Here is a 20,576-nt window from a genome sequence, read left to right as displayed (position 1 = left end):
CTTTAAGGGTTTAATGAAGAGGTGCTTGATTTTTTAAAAATCAGGAAAAATTCATGTTTTACCACATGCCTCACATGACATGAAGTTGAGTCTGAGATCTTCAGTATCAAAAGAAGAGGAGCATATTCTCTGGAAGGTATGACCAGAGATCGGTTTAAATAGAAGACCCTGCCTAATCATTTGAACAGAAATCTTCTTACTAAGTATGTAAAGGTTTGTCATCAGGTTGGCCACTAGATTGTGAATTCTATGTCAGTGGCAACCCCTGAAAAAAATGGCTGTCAGTCCTGCACAGCTTTCTTGTGCTCTTGCCATTGAGATTGTGTTGGTGGAATAGCAGAAATGGGGTCAGAAGGTGGTAAGTATCATTTAATTTTTAGATGCAATTATATATTTAGATATTCATATCATTTAGATATACGGATCAAATTATGTCTATAAATATGACTATAACTCTTGTTACTCTAAATAAGAGACCATTGTCCAGGGGCCAAAAAGTTGAAATCTAACTGAAGGAACAAATATATCAGTATTTCTATTCTTGGTATAAATGAGGTAAGAAGACATAAAGAAGATCCAAATTAATGGCTTACCAGTTCTGCTTGGTGAACAAATAAAAGACTTGCTATGGTTGGTTTCATTTGTCCCAGTGGAATGAAGAATATCATTTCATGGGATATTTTGTAATGTTGGTCTCACAGTACTTGTTGTGAGCATAAGCAAAAAGAGAACATCATGAAGAAATTGCAGCTTATGTGCCAAAGTCTGTTGCAGAGGATGAGGAAATAGTGTAATTCTGTGAAAGTCTTGACAAGAATCTTCAACCAAATCAATGTGTACCATGATAGTGGGATACAAAGGTAGGCACTGGGGAACATGGCAAAAATATGTTGTAAATATGGTTCAGAGTTGAGAAAAATAATGGAAGAGTCAAAGATTTGCAAAGCTACTCATAAGTTTCATACCTGCATATGATCAATATTTTCCTCAATATGAGTAGGGAAGTGTTGGACACAGCAAACCTAGGATACCATCTCCAAAAAGTTAAATAGATTATAACAACATACAGGAAACAACTGACTATTTGTGGGGGAGTAATTCCTGAGCTGTCTGGGTACAGTCAGATACTTGACTAGTTGAGGGGTAAAGAAACAGAGAGTGCAGGCAGTTGCAGACCTGGCTGGTGGGAGGGAATATCTCAAGTTGAAGATATTGATTTTATTCTACTTTTAGAGGGATTTAACATAAAAAAGGTGGTCACCACAACAAAGAGGCCAAAAGGACTCTAAAACACCTTAGCCAGTAAGTAATCTTCTTAAGAAAGGAAGAGACATGATAAGTCATTTCAAATTCAACACCCCAGGATTGATGTACTATATAAAAAAGTGGAAATGGCACTTAATGGCACTTAAGAAAATAAAGGTAGTCTATACACAAACACTTTACTAGAGGCAACACAGTTTTGAGACATGAAAGGATTAATTGTCAACACATCTGAAGGGAAAGGATGCCAACATAATGGGGGGTGGGAACCACCCAGCAGTTGAGAAGACATCAACAACAACCAATTCATTTGAGGCCATTCAAGCTATTTCAGTGACTAGAATGCTGGAATTGTAACCAGGAAGATGAGTTCAAATCCTTCCTCAGATACCTGATGCCTGTGTGACTCTGGGCAAATCATTGCCTTCTCAGCCTCAGTTTCTTCATCTGTAAAATGGAGATAATAATAGCACCTACCTCACAGGGTTGTTTTGAAGATCAAATAAGATAATATATGGACGGTGCTTCGCCAATCTTAAAGTGCCATAAAAATACCAGCTACCTACCTTCTCAGCTTTATACAACCTTGGCAAGAATCATGTATACATTATTGAGGGTATGCTTGATGAAAGTAAGAGAACAGGCAGGTTTTGAAAGATGATTCTTTAGAGCAGAATGGTTCTCCACAGTCATGTAATTGATAGAAAGCTATAAAAATATGAAAGGTGTCCTATGCAGAGTCTGAATTGGAAGAAGTATTTCCTAGAGATGGTGAGGTCCTCCTCAACAAACTCTTTGTTGATTGAATCAAGCCCTGAATACTACAGGACCTCCCTAATTAAATCTCCAGATCACACAAAGATCACCCTAACAGTTCTCTCCAGAAAAAACCAAATAGACAAAAAATGCCTATTGCCCACACTATGGAATTCAGTTGGGTGGGCAGTCCATTGGGTTGGTTCATCAGTAATAAACTTTAGATAGGCATTGCAAACAGACAATTAACTGGTTCTAAAACTGAATGGGAAGAGAATGGGATAGATTATACTTGGGAAATTGAATAACATTTTCCATGAAAGCAAGGTGCTTCCTGACAAAATCCCATTTCCTTTAACACCGTTTCCTTCCAATGCTATATGATTATGAAGCATTGAACATCACTCCCCCTGAAGATTCAAAATAGTGAGTGTTCTGAAAGGCAACAGAGAAATGCATAGTGAGTGTTTATGTTTCAGCACGTTGCCAATGATGCCATAAATGAAAGAAGTAGTACCAAGGATATCACTAAAGAAATGTATGAATAGAAAAGAAGGTAGGTCCAGAGTATAGTGAGAGACTGAATAGTGGTGAATATATAGCCCTGGTGCAGTATTTGTATTCATGAAATGTCTAAAACAAAAACCCTAGAAGAAAGATTTTAGTGCATTGAGTAGATCCTCTTTGGAAGATTTATGGGAAGACTTGGAGAAGAATTGCCCAAGATGAGAAGGCATGGATGGATTGTGATCTATGTTGATGGAGAGAATGTTCACATCATGAGATCAACAATCCAACAAATTATAGAAAGAGAAGCCCCAAACAGTGTAATCTGTGTCATCTAGCTTCCTTTCTTTGGATGCACAGATCATGTGGACTATTCTCACAATTCAATAGTGTGATAAATATTGATAATTCTGCAGTCAAATATGTGAAAGGCACTCTGTGATTTAAATACTTCTATCATATCTTGATTGTCTTCATTTAAGGCAGAGTTTTATCTACTAGACTGATAGCTTCTTTGAAGACAGAAACTGGGAAATATTCATATTTGTATCCTCTAAAGTTCTGGAGTACACATTGCTTCACAAGTAATAGCCACTCAATTAATGTTTGTTGAGTGAGTGGTGGTTACCTCCCACCCTCTACCCAAAATTCTGTCAAGGTAGAATTTTTATTACCTTGATAGTGTATGTATTCTAGAGAGCCTCCAAAGTATTAGCTCATTCAGTTGCATATATCCTTTCTATATAAGACCTCTGGAGTCCTTCATGCTTGGGAAGAAGGATCTTGAGACATTTTCCTAGATTATATGAATTTTTGTAGGATTCATACATTCCTGGTCTTTGTTAACAAGCATATATAAGGTTGTACTCTAATACTGTTCATAAGTTTTGATCAAATAAGGAATGCATTAATATTTATCTTGGTGGGATAGGAAGTAGCTGCTAAGCTTTCTTAAATATTTCTTGCATTAATACTGACCATAAATGGTCTTTCTCTTCTGATTTCATTGCTCTCTGATTGTATTATGTAGCTTTTGATGCATTTTTTCATAAAAATGGAATTTTATTTGACATGTGGAATTGCAAAAAGAAAAATAGACAACTTGTTTTCTGATCTCTCTATGTTTTATTTGTCTTTGTAAAATCCAAGCATAAATGTATTAAGGTTTTCTATTATTTGCTTCATTTATTTAAATACATATTCATGTAGTGAAACTTCTGCCAATGTACAATATTAATAATTAGCCACCAAAAGACTATAATTTAAATAGCGTAATAAAATAAAAGGAGTGCTGGCTCTAGGATCGGAGGACCTGGGTTCAAGTTCCCTAAAAATGTAGCAAAACTTTTAAAAATCAAATAGAATATGTCAGTGAAAGCTGATAATCTCCTAAAATAACAATAATACCCAAACAAGGCACAAAATATAAATGCAACATACCCAGGGCTTTTAAAAAATGTTTGGCCTCCTTGGTGAAAGCTCCAAAGGAAAAGCAGCAAAGGCACAATTGAACAGAGTGTGTTGGCTGAGAAAACTTCAATCAAACCCTTCCCCAACAGAATGGGGTGCAGCTCACTTTGGTTGCTCAGATACTGTTTCCTAGCACTTCATGAAAGCTGGTGACTTAGAACTGAGCATGTTGATTTGGGCCAAAGGAAATGGGGACACATAAATATGGGAAAAGGTGACAACTATATTCATAGTGAATAAATAGGATATTGGTTTGTAGGCAGAGAGAGGTATAGCAGATGTTGAGCTACCCCCGGTGTCAAGGAGATCTGGGTTCAAGTCCTACCTCCAAAACATTGGCTGCTTCACCCTAAACAACTCATCTGACCTATCAGTGCCTCAGGGAATTCCAAACTATAATTTGTGATCTATATTGCTGGAAAGATTTTCCTTATTTGGGAGTTTCCGATACCAGCTAAATAGGAATGGTGTTTTAGACAAAGTTATTCATAGGAACACCAAGGTGGTAAATGAAGGAATGGGGAAAAATATCTAAAACAGGGGTTCTTAACCTGGCATATTGCCCTTCTTTAAAAAAATCAAATAACTGCATTTCAATATAATTGTTTCCTTTGAAATCCTATGTCTTTTATGCAATTAAAAATATTTCTTTTTTTCTGAGAAGGGGTCCATAGACTTTACCAACTGCCAAAGAGGGCCATGACACAAAAAGGTTATGTTTTAAGCCAGTTAGGAAGTATTTTAAAAAAAGTCCACCTCCCAACATGTAAAGTCAGTCACCTTGGATTTCAAGATTTTGATTTTCTATATTGTGAGGCCCATTTGTATTTGATTTGTTATGTTTTGAAGCTTCTCTGTTCCCCCTTTCAGGACTGAAGTGTGTGTGTCTGTTGTGTGAATATTCAAACTTTACCTGCCAAACTGAAGGAGCATGTTGGGCCTCAGTCATGCTAACAAATGGCAGAGAAGAGGTGATCAAATCCTGTGTGTCCCTCCCAGAGCTCAATGCTCAAGTCTTCTGTCACAGCTCTAACAACATTACAAAGACCGAATGCTGCTTCACAGATTTTTGCAATAATATTACCCTGCATCTCCCAACGGGTGAGTAGTGTCTTTTTTGTTAATCCAGAATTAATTTCCTTCTTTAAAAATTACAGCAATAGTAAAAACAGAAATATCCTTTCAAATAAGAAATAAAGTTTTTTCATATAATTCTTTTTTGGAAATACAAGAAGCTCAAGAGCTTAGCTATGGTTAATTTGAGGAAAATTTTGTTTTACCAATAAATTTAGTGTCAGAATATATGGACACAGTAAGTAAATTATGCTGAAAGCTCTCCTGTGTGAACTGTATTTTAACATATTTTATGTGGTTAAGTTAAATTCAAATCCTTTTAGATTCTTTAAAAAGAAAAAAAAGTGGTGGTGAGGGGGAAATCCAAGAAGGCATAAAAAGATGAAGGTAAACTTTTTTTTTTACCAATTTTCAAAAACTGTTTTTCATATCTGATTAATTTTCTTCCTTTTGTCCTTCCCGTCCAACTACTTTCAAATAAGAGAATGATTTTCCAGAGAGATGGTAAGGTATGGAGAGAAAAGAGAATCTGCTATTGATCCTTATCATTTTCTTAAATATTTCCGTCCTGTTCTGATTTACTACCTTGTTTTTCTTATCCATCTGAGTTGCTGAAGGTCTTAGTCTTGACATTTATCTCCTGATGGATGCTATGTGTGAATTTGAAATGAATTTGGGTTCATGCCACAAAAAAATGGTTCTGTTGTTGAACATAGTTTTGGATGGAACAAATACACAGAGTTTATGACCATTAGGGACTTTCAAATGCATCCTCACCTGTATAATAGATTCACAGATTGTACTTTGGATAATCCAGAAAATGATATTCCCTATCCCCAATCTGCCTTACTACACGGTCCTTTGACTTTAAACATTGCCTGTTGTTCTCACTCCTCTTAAAGTTCTATTCTTAAGCAAAGGACTGGAATCATCCTTCCTGGATTCATTCATTAAGCAAAAAAAAAGTACTTGTTAAACAGCTACTATGTGTCACGACAAGTAACATAGATAGATATGTATAGTATAAATGTAAAGTGAATATATACAAATGTAAAGTAGTTAAATACAAGGTACTTTGGGAGGTAGGACATCAGAAGTTGGGGAATTATGAAAAGCTTTATGCAGGAGATGGTGCTTGAGCTGTGTTTTAAAGGAAAAGAGAGACTTTGGAAGAGAGGAGGTAGTATGTTCCAGGCGTGGAGGATGAGCCAATGCCAAGGCTTGGACAAAGGAGATAGAGTGTCACGTTTAAGAAACAGAGAGAAAGCCAGTTTGGTTGGATGACAGAACGTAAGAGGGCAAAGTAATATCTAATGAGGATGGAAACATAAACTGGAGCCTGATTGTACAAGCTAAACAGAGTTTATATTTTATCCTCAAGGCAATTGAAATCCAGCGGCATGGATTATTGGAGTCACATGACCATAGTCTGTGATTAAGGAAGATTACTTTGGCAGTAGTATTTAAGACGGGCTGGAGTGGTTAGGGACTTGAGGCAGGAAAACCAGTTAGTAGGGTGTTTCAGTAATCTAGTAGAGAAGTAATCAGGTCCTGAACTTAAGTGGTAGCTCTGTGACTAGAAAGAAGGAGTCAGATGGGACAGATGTTATAGAGTTAGAAATGGCAAGATCTGGCAACTGATGGAATATATAGGGTAACAGAGAATAAAAGGTATTTGATAATGCTAAAGCTGTAAGCCTGGGAAACTGATAGGAGGGAGGAGCTTTCAACATATGAGGATGTGAAACAAGGAGTGGGTTAGGTGGAAAGATAATGAGTTTAGTTTGCAACATGTTAAATTGGAGATGCCTCCAGGTTATCCATTTTCAAGTATCCAACAGGTGATTAATTGGTCTTGTGTGACTGAAGCTTAGGGGAGAGATTGGATATCTATTGCCATGGGAGTCATCTGCATATAGATGAGAATTAAACCATGAACACTGATAAGATGACCTAACAGAGAGCATATAGGGAATAGAGAAGAAGATTTAGGGCTGACCACTGTGAAGAGGAAAAGTGGTCAGATAGCTAGGGGGCGAATTGAGAAAGAATTGTGCCATGAACACCCAGAGAAGAGAAGGTATCCAGGAGGAGACAGTTGTCAGAAATGCCAAATTCAATGGATAGATTAAGAAGGACTAGAACTGAGAAAAGACCATTGGATGTGGCAATTAAAACATCACTGTTAAATTTAGAGAGAGTAATTTCAGTTGAATGATGAGTCCAGACGTCAGACTGCAAAGGGATTGAGGAGTAAATGAGAGTAGAGGAAGCAGAGGCAGTAAGTGGACAAAAGTTTTGGAACAAGTTGAGAATGGGAGAAAAGATAGAAGAATTTGAGGGATTTAGTGAAGATGTTTTTAGAATGGTGCAGACTTGAGCATAGTTTAAGGAAGTAGGGAGGGAAGCAGTAGAAATGGAAAAGTTGAAGATTTGAGAGAGAAAAAGGGGATGATTGAAGATGAAATTTTTTGGGGTGAGAGATGGGATTTAGTACCCATTGGCCTTGTAAAGAAGGTTCACCTCCTTGTCAGAGACCGGGAAAAGAATTTATGGTGGTATGGGTTGATGTCAAGGGGTTTGAGATGAAGACAAAAGACAAAGATGGAGTTACATTAAATGACTGTAATTATCTCAAATTAAGGTCCTCAACTGGTTTGGGGAAGAGGGAAAAGTGTGGATGACTGGAGGAGGGAAGAGCAAGTTTGTAAAGCTTCTTTGAGGAGTGAGATCCCATCTAAACCTATTGTTCAACCTCACTGAGACAACCAGTCTCTCCACTCCTTAGTACCTTCTTAGGCCATTACCTCTGCTCTAACTTCACTTCCCTCCCTTTCCTTTCCTCACTCTTCCTCCCTTTAATTTAATTTAAATCATGTTCTTGCTCTTCAGTTATGGAAGATCAAAAGGACTACCTTTCTGAGGATAGACAGCACAAATCTGAAATGTACTCAGTCAACACAGTAGTGGGACTTTGTCCTGCCATGTTCAGCAGTTTGTGAATGCAATTGGAGAAATCAAACAGTAGAAGAAATCTAATACTGAATTTTGATGAGACAGGAGCAAGGACATGATATGGTGGCAAGGGATTCAAAACAGAGGACAGTATAGAGTTGAAATGACTGTTGTGGAGAGGGAGGAAAGTGAAGTTAGAGCAGAGGTAATAGCCTAAGAAGGTACTGAGGAGTGGAGAGATTCGCTGTCTCAGTGAGGTTGAACAATAGGTCTAGGAAGGGTGAGGCACAGGGAAAGTGGAGTGATAGAAAGTTCTGACTATGAGAAGGCCAGAATTCCTCACTAGAGAAGAACACTTTTGTGGGTCATGGGGAGATCTAGTATGTAACCATCCTTATATCTGGCCAAGGCGGAATGAAGTCTCTCCAATAAACATCTTTTCAACTCTAGTATTCGACTGGTGTTGATGTTTGGCAGGGAAATATTGACATGACAGTCTACATAGAATTGGAAATGAATATCACACAGAGGTGAATGGAGAGATGTCTGTGAACAATGGAGTAGGGTGAGGAGGCTGCAACATATATCTAATCAGGAACTTTCAAGAAAAGAAGTAAAAGTTGTCATCAATGAAAGTATGATGGGCTGGTCATGGGGGGGGTGGCAAGGGATGACAAACCAGAGTGTTCTACTGTTAGTCTTGTGATTTCAGGAGAAAGCACCAAAAGCTTCCAGCAGTTTAAGTGCACTGATGGGAAGACCTGGATTAATAGATCTTTCTGAACTTTGTTAGGATGACCTTCAAAAGGCAGACTCAGTCTATTGCTGGGGCATTTCCAGCATGGAAGAGTCTGACAGAATTTAGCGTTCAAGAATCCAGGTCACCTCCATGACACAATGAGGCATCAGAATAGATCTGTGGAGGGAAAAAAGTATATGATTAAGTTAAAAAGCACATACTTATTTAATTATAGAAGAAAGACATAATTTGACATGGCACTGAATTGGGTCTGGGATCCTAAGAATGAGTGTTTCTGAGTCTGCTTGTTATCCCTATTTTCTTTCTTTTTGACTGCAATGATTGTGACTCACTGAGCTAGCTGTCTGAATTGCAGAATTTTCCTTTACATTCCTTGATGATTCAGAGGGGAATTAGCAGTGTACTACACAGGCTATTACAACATCCTTTGAGTACTGATTGCATGGGTAAATAGCAACGGTGTATCCCATTTCTATTTTGCTGCTGCATAGCATACAGTATTTGTACGTGTTAGCAGTCTTCAGGGTGTTCAGAAGGTAGGCTGGAAAACTTCCCATGATGCAAAACCAGGCAGCATAGTCCATGTATAAAGTGCTGGACTTGGGACCAGGATGATCTGGGTACAGATCCTGCCTCTGACTTTAGCTGTGTGATGAGGGGCAAGCCACATAACCTGAGTCTCAGTTTCCACAACTGTAAAAAGAAGGGGTTGGGTTAGATGGCTACTAAGGTCACTTCCACTTCTAGATCTATAGGCAATAGAATCCTTCCCTTCCTCTTCTCCTAAGGCTGTATGTCCAAGGTACAGAAACAATTAGCTTAGTCAACTTAATGGGGAAAAATAGATTAGTCATTGAGCACTGGGTATACAAATCAGCAGCTGGTTGATGGAACATTTCTACTTTGTAAATAGTTTACATAGAGTATCCTTAAACTTTTTTTGCTTTAGCTGTTTGGTGAAGCCTGTGGATTCCTAGATGTTTGCAAATGCATAAAATAAAATGCAAAGGAAACCCAATTATATTGCAAATAGTTATATAAAAACAAAACAAGTACTCAGAATTCAGGTTGAGAATTCTTGGCTTATGGGGCAGCCAGGTGGCGCAGTGAGTAGAGCACCAGCCCTGGAGTCAGCAGGACCTGACTTCAAATCCGGCCCCAGACACTTGACACACCTACTGGCTGTGTAACCTTGGGCAAGTCACTTAACCCCAATTGCCCCTGCCTTGCCCCCTCCATAAAAAAGGAAAATAAAAAGAATTCTGGTTTAGATGAATAATTTTACTTTATAACTAGTTTAGAACCATGGAATATACTTATCTACTTACATATCTATATGTTTTATTTACCAGCTTGGATTTCTGAATGCCAAGCTGCCTTGATTATTCAAAATGCTGAACCTTGTTTCTGTCCTCCAGTTTTAGCCTAATATCTCAGTCTCAGGAACTTGGTTGGAGGATGCATACTCCAAATCTTGGACCTTTTTGGTCTACTCCATGCCATGGCCAATCATGATGTGATGCTAGCAAAGATACCCTGGATGCAAAGCAAATATCCAGATTTTTAGACAAATTGTGTGACTTTAGACAAATATATTATCTTTTAGATTATGCTTTTTTTCCTTTTCTCTCATGTTTTCTACTTCCTCTGTAAAGGTGAATTGTTGGAAGCTTATTTTGTTGCTTGAGAGGATTTATGGATTTTCTTATAGCTGGTCTATAGTTGAATGCTTTTCTCATTAACTTGAGAACATTGATCTATATTTGATAGTGCCAATGATCCCACATGTTATAGAAATAGCTGTTCCATAATGGGATAGGGATAGAGACTGGATCTGAAATTTCATTGGTATAAGGAACTCCATCCTTTGCCATTTTACCTTTTCTGCAATTTATAGTCTTAAAGAGCTTCCTAGAATACTGAGGAGTTAAATGACTTGCCCAGGGTCACATAGCCATGTGTTCAAAGTCAGACTTGAATTTAGGTCTTTCTGATTTTCTGTCTTTGCCCTCACAGAACTTACAATCTAATAGGAGAGACAAAATGCAAACAAATATATACAAAGTAAGCTATGTAGAAGGTAAATGGGAAATAACTAAAAGAGAGAAAACACAAGAATTAAGAGGGGGTTAGGGAAGGCCTCCCTAGCTATAAGGTCGTGAAGAGCACCTGCCCTGGAGTCAGGAAGACCTGAGTTCTAATCCAGCCTCAGACACTTGATACTACCTGTGTGACATTGGGCAAGTTACTTAACCTCAATTGTCTTGCCTTCTCCCCTCCAAAAAACAGATTAAAAAAAGAGAATGTAGCATCACATATTTTGAGCTGGAAGGGATCTCAAAGACCATTTAACTAACCCTTCATTTTGTAAATGAGGAGAGTGAAGTCCCAGGAGATTAAATGAAGTGCCCATGGTCACACAGGCAGTAAGCATTTAAAGTGAAATTTGAATTCAGGTCCTCTGACTTCTTCAGAGGCAGTGGTCTCTTTCCACTGTTAACATGGTACTTCCTAATTATGCTGTTCTGGTTAATGAGGTGACTATTGTGTTCATTGGTATTGTTATCAGATAGAGAAGTGTTTAACCAGTTAGTTTCCTCTGGTTTAGGAAAACTGGAAAGGTAGGGGAGCAAGTTATGAAAGTTTTTGCGTGCCAAACAGAGGAATTTATATTTGATCCTGGAGGTAATAGAGAGCTACTGGAGTTTATTGAAGAAAAGGATGCACTTTAGGAAGATAAACTTTGGCAGCTAAGTGGAGGATGGACTGGAGTAAGAAGAGACTTCTGTCAGGAGACCAATCAGAAAGCTATTGGAATAGTCCAAGAATGAGATGATAAAGAGCCTGCACTATGGTGGTGGCAATTTATTTGAGGAGTTGTAAGGGGCTGCATGATGATGCAGTGCTAACATTCTAATAGGGAGAATCAATCAATAAACCAACACTTGTTGAGCACCAAACTATATGCCAGGTACTGTGCTAAGTCCCATGGATACAAAAAGAGGCAAAAAGCAGTCCCTGTCCTCAAGGAACTTACAATCTAAAGAAAAGAAACAAGAGAAAAGAAAGAAGAACCTTAGTGTCTACAAAGCGTATAGAAGGAATTAAATAAGAAATACAGAGTGCCTAGGGATGGATTGGTTTTGTTTTTAGGGATTTTGTAGGGGAAAGAGATGAGTGGATAAGAGGAATGTGCTAGTGTAGAAAAAGGAAGAATGGAGTAGAACTTGCTATTTTTCGCAATCTGGATGGTGAGAAGAAACATGGAAGAAAAGGTTGAGGAACAGGCATCAGCTTAACCTCACTCTTATTTGAACCTTAGAATGGAGGACAGAATGCATGCATGCATGTGCACACACATAATACACACATACAATTGGTATAAAAATATATCAAACTCAATAAGAAAGGATAGAGAGATGGTATAGAGAGATGATAGCATTACAAGAAAGATAGTATCAGAGATAAAAGAGCTACAAGCAAAGTAAACTTCCTGATCCTGAAGGGATGGGGTGAGGGGGAGAAAAGCAAGAACTGGAATCTAAGGAAATACCCATGAATTTAAGAATGGCTTAACAAAACAAGAACAGCTGAACTACGGCATAGTAATGCAATAGAATATTATTATGCCATAAGAAATAGTGGAATAGTAAATTTCAGAAAAACTTGGATAGTAGGAACTGACAGAAAGTGAAGTGGACAGATATAGGATAATAATTTATACAAGGAGAACAGAGTAAAGAAAAACATCACTGAAAGACTTAACTCTGATCAACCATATTTCCAAAGGACTTAAAATGAAGCACATTCCTACCTCTTGACAGAGAAGTGGTGGATTTAATGTATGTAGAGAGAGTATAGAAAGAGACATATATGTACATATATATGCATGTGTATATGCATATGTGTGTATGTGTGTATGTGTACATATATTTACATGGCCATTATGTGGATTTATTTTACTTGACCCTGCTCCTCCATTTATTACAAGGGTCTCTCTCTCTATGTGTTTCTCTGTCTCTGTCTGTCTCAGTCTCTGTCTGTCTGTCTGTCTCTGTCTCTCTCTGTCTCTGTCTCTCTGTCTCTCTTGCTCTCTTTCCCTCTACCTCTCCCTCCTTCTCTTTCTCCCTCTCTGTCCCTCCAAAAATAAACTAACATTTCTATGCTGTAATGATCATACTAAAGTCGTAACACATGCGTGTTTTTATATTTTAAAAGATTAAATTGTGTCAGAATTAAAATATAACAAATCAATATAACTTTATTTCATGCTAACCTGTCTTAGTAACAAAATATAAAGATAAACTGAGATGAGGAGGTAAAACAAATCATAAGAAAGGAAAGTAAAGTACTAGAGATTTTAAAGTAATTACTTGGTAAATTAAGATAATAAGTCATTACTGACATCTCTAATTTCTACATAAAACTATCCAACTACAAATGAAACACATGATCAAAATAAGCAAACATCAGATTCTTGAGACTTTAAACAAATGGCATTCTAACCCCAGCTCAATGAACATAATAAAATATTCTAAGCTTACACTCACCGAGCAATTTGTATTTAGAGTAAATAAAAAGCTATATTTTCTCAAAGGTAGTAATGGCTATACAAATGCCAAGTGAAAATCCAGCCAAAGAGTTGGAGGTTAGGGGTCAGGATTCTAGCCCTGGAAGTACTTGGGGTTGGTGGGAAGGATGGGGTAGGAAGAACTGACCAAAATCTCAAGGGAATTATGATACCAGGCAGGAAACTTAAGAGACACTCTATCACCTGAGCCAAGAAGGGTCTTAGTTATAAGGGATACAAGTATACACGATTATAATGGAACCAGCAGTAAAGCTAACAAAACTGAACAACTTAGCTTTACCTATTATTTCCCTTATCTTGGGGCAACATTGGTTTGAATCTAGAGTTAGACTCAATCAACAGATGAAGGTAAAGTGGCCCAGCTGCTAGGATTAGAGGTACTGTAGGGGCAGGATGCCAAGCAGATCATTGTAGCCTTCACCTCTTAACCTGAAAGTGCAAAGAAATCCCCAAACAATTGCCTGTGCTCTTTTCCTTTGCTCAAGTCTTAGCAAGAAGGTGATCCTTCACTTTGCCAAAGCCAACCCACTCCATATTCCTTTGACGCTATCTCTTCCTTTTTCCTCTGGCATATGCGTCTTACAGCATCCTGCCTCTCATTAATCATTAATCTCTCCTTTTCCAGTGACTCCTTCCTTTCTGCCTGCAAACATTTCTAAGGCAAAAACAGGCACATTAATGCACTGTGGGTGGAGCTACAAATTGGTGCAGCCATTCTGTAGAGACCTGGAACCATGCCCCCAAAACCATTTGACTTTGACTGAACATTTTAGCCTAGCAATACCACAACCATGCCTACATCCCAAAGAAATCAAAGAAAGAAGAAAAGGAACCAAATGTACAAAAATATTTATAGCAATATTTATAAACTAAAGTATACCTATCAATTAGGGAACAGTTCAATAAATTACAACACAAAAATGAGATAGAAATAACAAAATGGACAGTTTCAGAGAAATTGAGGAAGACATCTACAAAGAAGAGAGGATAACCTGAAGAACAATTTGTACAATGACATTAACACTATAAAGGTGAACAACTTTGAAAGACTTAAGAACTCTGACCAGTAAAATGACCAACCTTGATTCTAGAGGACAAATGATAAATCATCTTACCCACCTACTGACAGAGAAGTGATGGACCAAAGAGGAAGAATAATACATGTTTTTGACATAACCAAAATAGGAATTCATTTTGCTTGACTATGCATATTTTGCAAGATCTGTGTTTTTACCACCCGTGGTGAGGGGAGTGAATGAAATAAGAGTAAGAAGGATAGGGTAGCAAAAACAAACCCAAAAAAGGAAAGAAAGAAAGAAGGAAAGGGAAGGAAAGGAAAGGAAAGGAAAGGAGAGGAAAGGAGAGGAGAGGAAAGGAAAAGAGAAGAGAGGAGAGGAAAGGAGAGGAGAGGAAAGGAAAGGAGAGGAGAGAAGAGGAAAGGAGAGGAGAGGAAAGGAAAAAGAAAATAAAGGGTCACTGTAGCATCTTTTTTCTTTAAAAATGCTCAGAAGAGAACAGAAGGAAGTCCAGAAAAAAATCACAATTGACAGCTTTTAAAGTTACATGTTGAATTTATGACATATTTAAAAGAAAAAAAGGTATACATAACAGAAACCTGCAGTTTAATGTAATCCTTTCCTTCTGTTATTCTATTTATAGATAAATGCTCATTTTATCTGTTTGTTAAGTTTAGAATTTTTTAAAGTCCCCAAGACTACCCTATCCTTCAAAAATTTGTTTGATCATACAGACTTCTCCAGCTTCTTTTCTTTTTTAGCTAACTTTCTTTTAAAAAGGATCTACAGCCATTGCCTTCACTTCCTCATTTCTCACTCCCTTATCAAACCCTTGCAATATGGTTTCTAAGCCTATCACTTGACCAAAACTATTCTCTACAAGATTTCTGATGATTTCTTAATTTCTTAAGTCAAGGCCTTTTCTCAGTCCATATCTTTCTTGACTTTTGCAGTATTTCAAACTGTTGACCACTCTTTCCTCCCAGATAGATTCTTCTCCTGGAGTCTTCACCACACTGCTCTTTGTTGGTTCTCTTCTCACCTGTCTGACTGTTCTTTCACACTTTTCTTTGCTGGATCATCATCCATATCCCACCCACTAAGGGAAGGAGTGTCACAAGGTTCTGATCCCCCCTGGTCACTGAATCAGTTTTCATGGTTTCAATCTATATCTCTGTGCAGATTACTCCTATATCTACAGGGTTGTCTTACATTTCCATATCTGCCTGGAGCACCTTAGGAATTTCCAGCTCAACATGTCCAGAATAGAATTCATTATCCTTTTCCAAAATCCCAATCCTCTTCCTTCTTATCCTCCCATTGCACAATCTGAGTCATCCTTGTTTCCTCTTACTCCTTTTTCCTGCTATATCAAATCAATCGCAAAGTTTTGGTGATTCTAACTACAATATCTTTCATATCAATTCCCTTTTCTCCACTCATGAAGCTATTGAATTCAGGCCTTCAACTCTTCTCACTTGGATTATAATATTTCTTAATTGCCTTCCCCACTCCCCTTCCAATCTCTACTCTCTCCAATCCCTTTTTTATAAAGGTGCCATATTGCTATACTAAAGCATAGGTTAAACCATGTAACATTGCAATTCAAGAAGCTTCAGCAGCTCCTTATTGTCTCTAAGATAAAATTCTAATTTTTCCTTTGACCTTTAAAATCTTTTACAATTTGGCTCCAACCTATCTTGCCAGACTGGTTAAGCTATTATTCCTTGAAATGGGCTCTATGATACACTCAAATAAATCTATCTACTTGGTATCTCCAACTTCCTTTCTTTGAAAAGGCCATTCCCCTATGCCTGGAATGCTTTCCTTCCTCATCTCCACCTTTTGGAATCCCTACTTCCAATTCAAGACTCAGCTCAAGAGGGCCATCTTTAGTCATCCTGATATATATCTCAACACTGGATCCAGATGGCTCTGGAGGAGAAAGTGGGACTGATAACTTTGCACAGCCCTCCCTCACTTAAGTCCAACTCACTTGCATGTCATGACATCATCTCCCTGATGTCACAGTCTCCTTTGAGGATGAAAGACAAACAACAATAATCTCCTATATAAGGTATTTCCTGATTCCCTTAATTATTCCCCCTCTCAACTACCTATAATTCTTTATTTGCTTTGTAAGTACTCCGTGTTTACTTATCTATGTATATGTTCCATCTCAAAAGAATAAGTGCATTTTGTTTTGTTTTCCTCTGAATCCCTGACAAAAAAAATGATGTTGATGATGCTGACAACAATGGAGAATGATGATAATGATGATGACGACAATAGCATTTGTGCAGCGATTTAAGGTTTGGACATTATCTTTCAAATATGATAGGATTTTTTCCTCACAATAACCTCATTATTCCTATTTCACAGATGATGAAAATGAGGCAGAAAGAAGTTGTGACTTACCTCGGCTTACAGAGTTAGTTTCTGAGGCAGAATTTAAACTCAGTTCTTCTTGATTCTAGAGCCAATAATCTATCCAATACATCACCTAGCTGTCTTTCGTATAGTGTCTAGCATGGAAAAGGCAAGTGATAAATGCTCATTGAGTTAAATGTCTAACAACCATCTCCCTCTTCTGACCTTTCTTTCATTTTATTATATAAGAATGGTCAACAGTGCCGTAGGCTACAGATAGGTCAAGAGGGATTCAGGGACATAATTAGTAAACCTAAATGAATCGGTTTCATTTAAGTCATGATTTAAGAAATCAGACAGTAAAAAACAAAAGTAGAGAAAGGCATAACCAATGAGCACAAACAGCTTTTTCATGGAACTTGGGTATAAAAGGGAGAAGGTCTTTTAAGCATGGAGAGAATTGGAACGTAGTAAAGTAGCAGGGAAGGAAATCACAAGAGGGCCAAACTTGTCTATATAAATCCATCCATTAATGAGGGTACATGTGGTAAGGAAACAGGTTCTGAATGTGTTTATAGCATTCAGTTAATGGTCCTTATTCAGACGGCCAGAACAGTGAGTCAGTTTACATATTGGTTTAGAGCAGGGTTTTTTGAAAATCTTTTTTGCATCATCATGGAGTCCTTTAGTAGTCTTGTAAAGCCTATAGATCCCTCCTCAGAATGTTTGCAAAAGTATAAAATAAAATGAAAAGGATTACAAAGAAAATTAATTATATTGAGATATAATCCAAGTGTGGTGTTACACTGCACCACCTAGATGCCCCATGATCCTTTATTCTCATTGCACCAGTAGTAGCGTCTCACTTTTCTTCCACTCAGAAGTTTGCTTGGTTGGACTTGGTTTGCTGGCTCCCCCTGCTGTTTTTATTTTTCCTCCTCCATTGATTAGATCATAAATTTAGAGCCAAAGGAGACCTCGAAGGCCATATATTACATTTTTATCTTGACCTGGATTCATGCCCTCTCTTCTCCTTCCTGGCTCCTTGAAAATTACACACAGCCCTCCTCTCAGGTTTTAAAGAGTTTTAAATTCTAAGCCCTACAGAGAAATGTAAAAGGAAATTAAATAGCAAAGGGAACAGTTTAATGTTTACTGAGTCTTTGTCAATGGAGTCTTGCTCTAGTCTCCTTGAGTTAAAAGAAGTATCTTCTTGATAATTCTGCTGGCATAAACTCTACCAGGCTGTAAAACCTTAAGATATTGTCCTAGCAACAGACTGATCTTACTAACTAAGGGAAAGCTTATCACCAGCAGGCTGGCCACTTGGTGATGAGTTTTTGGGGGCCTTGGGAATAAAAGAACCAAAGGAAAATGCAAAATGGCTACCAGTCTTGGGTGACCGCTTTTGGTCTTTGCAGTGATTGTGGTAGGTAGAGTGTGATGGGGCAGAAAGCTCTACAAATTACACTTTTTAGACTATCTCTAAACATTAACTTACCCAATCCTCACCAAATCACCAATGAGTGAACATACTACTGGAAGACCTGATACATTAAACTTTTTTTTATTTAATATATTCAGTTTTCAGCATTGATTTTCACAAGAGTTTGAATTACAAATTTTCTCCCCATTTCTATCCTCCCTCCACTCCAAGATGGCATATATTCTGGTTGCCCTGCTCCCCGGTCAGCCCTCCCTTCTGTCATCCCACTACCCTCCCGTCCTCGTTTCCCTTTCTTTCTTGTAGGGCAAGATAAATTTCTATGCCACATTGCCCGTGTATCTTATTTTCTAGTTGCACAACAAAAACTATTTTTTTTGTTTTTGAACATCTGTTTTTAAAACTTTGAGTTCCAAATTCTCTCCCCTCTTCCCTTCCCACCCACCCTCCCTAAGAAGTCAAGCAATTCAACATAGGCTACATGTGTATCATTATGTATAAGCCTTCCACAATACTCATGTTGTGAAAGACTCACTATATTTTGCTCCTTCCTATCCTATCCCCCTTTATTGAATTTCCTCCCTTGACCCTGTCCCCTTTCGAAAGTGTTTGTTTTTGATTACCCCCACCCCCATCTTCCCTCCCTTCTATCATGCCTCCTTTTTTTAATCTTCTTCTTCCTCCTTTTTTCCTGTGGGGTAAGTTACCCAATTGAGTATGTATGGTATTCCCTCCTCAGGTCAAATCTGACGAGAGCAAGATTCACTCATTCCCCCTCACCTGACTTCTCTTCCCTTCCTACAGAACTGCTTTTTCTTGCCACTTTTAGGCGAGATAATTTACCCCATTTTATCTCTCCCTATCTCCCTCTCTCAATATATTCCTCTCTCATCCCTTAATTTTATTTTATTTCTTTTAGATATCTTCCCTTCATCTTCACCTCACCCTGTGCCCTCTCTCTCTCTCTCTCTCTCTCTCTCTCTCTCTCTCTCTCTCTCTATATATATATATATATATATATACATACATACATACACACTCACATATACATATATATACATAGACATATGTATATATATATACACACACACACACATATATATATATATATATATATATACATATATATGAATATTCCCTTCAGCTACCCTAATACTGAGGTTTCATGAATCATACACATCATCTTTTCATGTAGGAATGTAAACAAAACAGTTCAACTTTAGTAAGTCCCTTGCAGTTTCTTTTTCTTGATTATCTTTTCATGCTCCTGTTGATTCTTGTGTTTGAAAGTCAAATTTTCTGTTCAGCTCTGGTCTTTTCACTGAGAAAGCTTGAAAGTCTTCTATTTTATTGAAAATCCATATTTTGCCTTGGAGCATGATACTCAGTTTTGCTGGGTAGGTGATTCTTGGTTTTAATCCTAGCTCCATTGACCTCCGGAATATCGTATTCCAAGCCCTTCGATCTCTTAATGTAGAAGCTGCTAGATCTTGGGTTATTCTGAGTATTGTTTCCACAATACTCAAATTGTTTCTTTCTGTCTGCTTGCAGTATTTTTCTCCTTGATCTGGGAGCTCTGGAATTTGGTGACAATATTCCTAGGAGATTTCTTTTTGGGATCTATTTGAGGAGGTGATCGGTGGGTTCTTTCAATTTCTATTTTGCCCTGTTGCGCTAGAATATCAAGGCAGTTCTCTTTAATAATTTCTTGAAAGATGATGTCTAGGCTCTTTTTTTGATCGTGGCTTTCAGGTAGTCCAATAATTTTTAAATTATCTCTCCTGGATCTATTTTCCAGGTCAGTGGTTTTTCCGATGAGATATTTTACATTGTCTTCCATTTTTTCATTCCTTTGGTTCTGTTTTATAATATCTTGATTTCTCATCAAGTCACTAGCTTCCACTTGCTCCAATCTCATTTTTAAAGTAGCATTTTCTTCAGAGGTCTTTTGGACCTCCTTTTCCATTTGGCTAATTCTGTCTTTCAAGGCATTCTTCTCCTCATTGGCTTTTTGGAGCTCTTTTGCCATTTGAGTTAGTCTATTTTTTAAGGTGTTGTTTTCTTCAGTGTATTTTTCAGCATTTTTTTGGGTCTCCTTTAGCAAGTCATTGACTTGTTTTTCATGGTTTTCTCGCATTCTTCTCATTTCTCTTCCCAATATTTCCTCTACTTCTCTAACTTGCTTTTCCAAATCCTTTTTGAGATCTTCCATGGCCTGAGACCAGGTCATGTTTTTCTTGGAGGCTTTTGTTGTAGGCTCTATGACTTTGTTGACTTCTTTAGGCTGTATGTTTTGGTCTTCTTTGTCACCAAAGAAAGAATCCAAAGTCTGAGACTGAATCTGGGTGCGTTTTCGCTGCCTAGCCATAT

The 20,576-nt window shown here is 37.7% G+C and overlaps 1 protein-coding gene across 1 annotated transcript in view; it reads left to right on the top strand.

The window, feature by feature from the left end:
• The first annotated feature begins 4,884 nt into the window (after positions 1–4,884).
• Positions 4,885–20,576, top strand: part of ACVR1C (activin A receptor type 1C) — a 51,033-nt gene continuing 35,341 nt past the window's right edge. The window contains exon 1 of the mRNA XM_036747764.1: positions 4,885–5,097. Coding sequence (XP_036603659.1) covers positions 4,944–5,097 — 154 coding nt within the window. The 5' untranslated portion in view covers positions 4,885–4,943. The remainder of the gene's footprint in view (positions 5,098–20,576) is intronic.

This window comes from Trichosurus vulpecula, chromosome 2 (assembly GCF_011100635.1).
Source record: "Trichosurus vulpecula isolate mTriVul1 chromosome 2, mTriVul1.pri, whole genome shotgun sequence".
NCBI classification, from domain to species: Eukaryota; Metazoa; Chordata; class Mammalia; order Diprotodontia; family Phalangeridae; genus Trichosurus; species Trichosurus vulpecula.
Note: the sequence above shows the minus strand (reverse complement) of the source record. Positions and strands in the feature narration are given on the sequence as shown.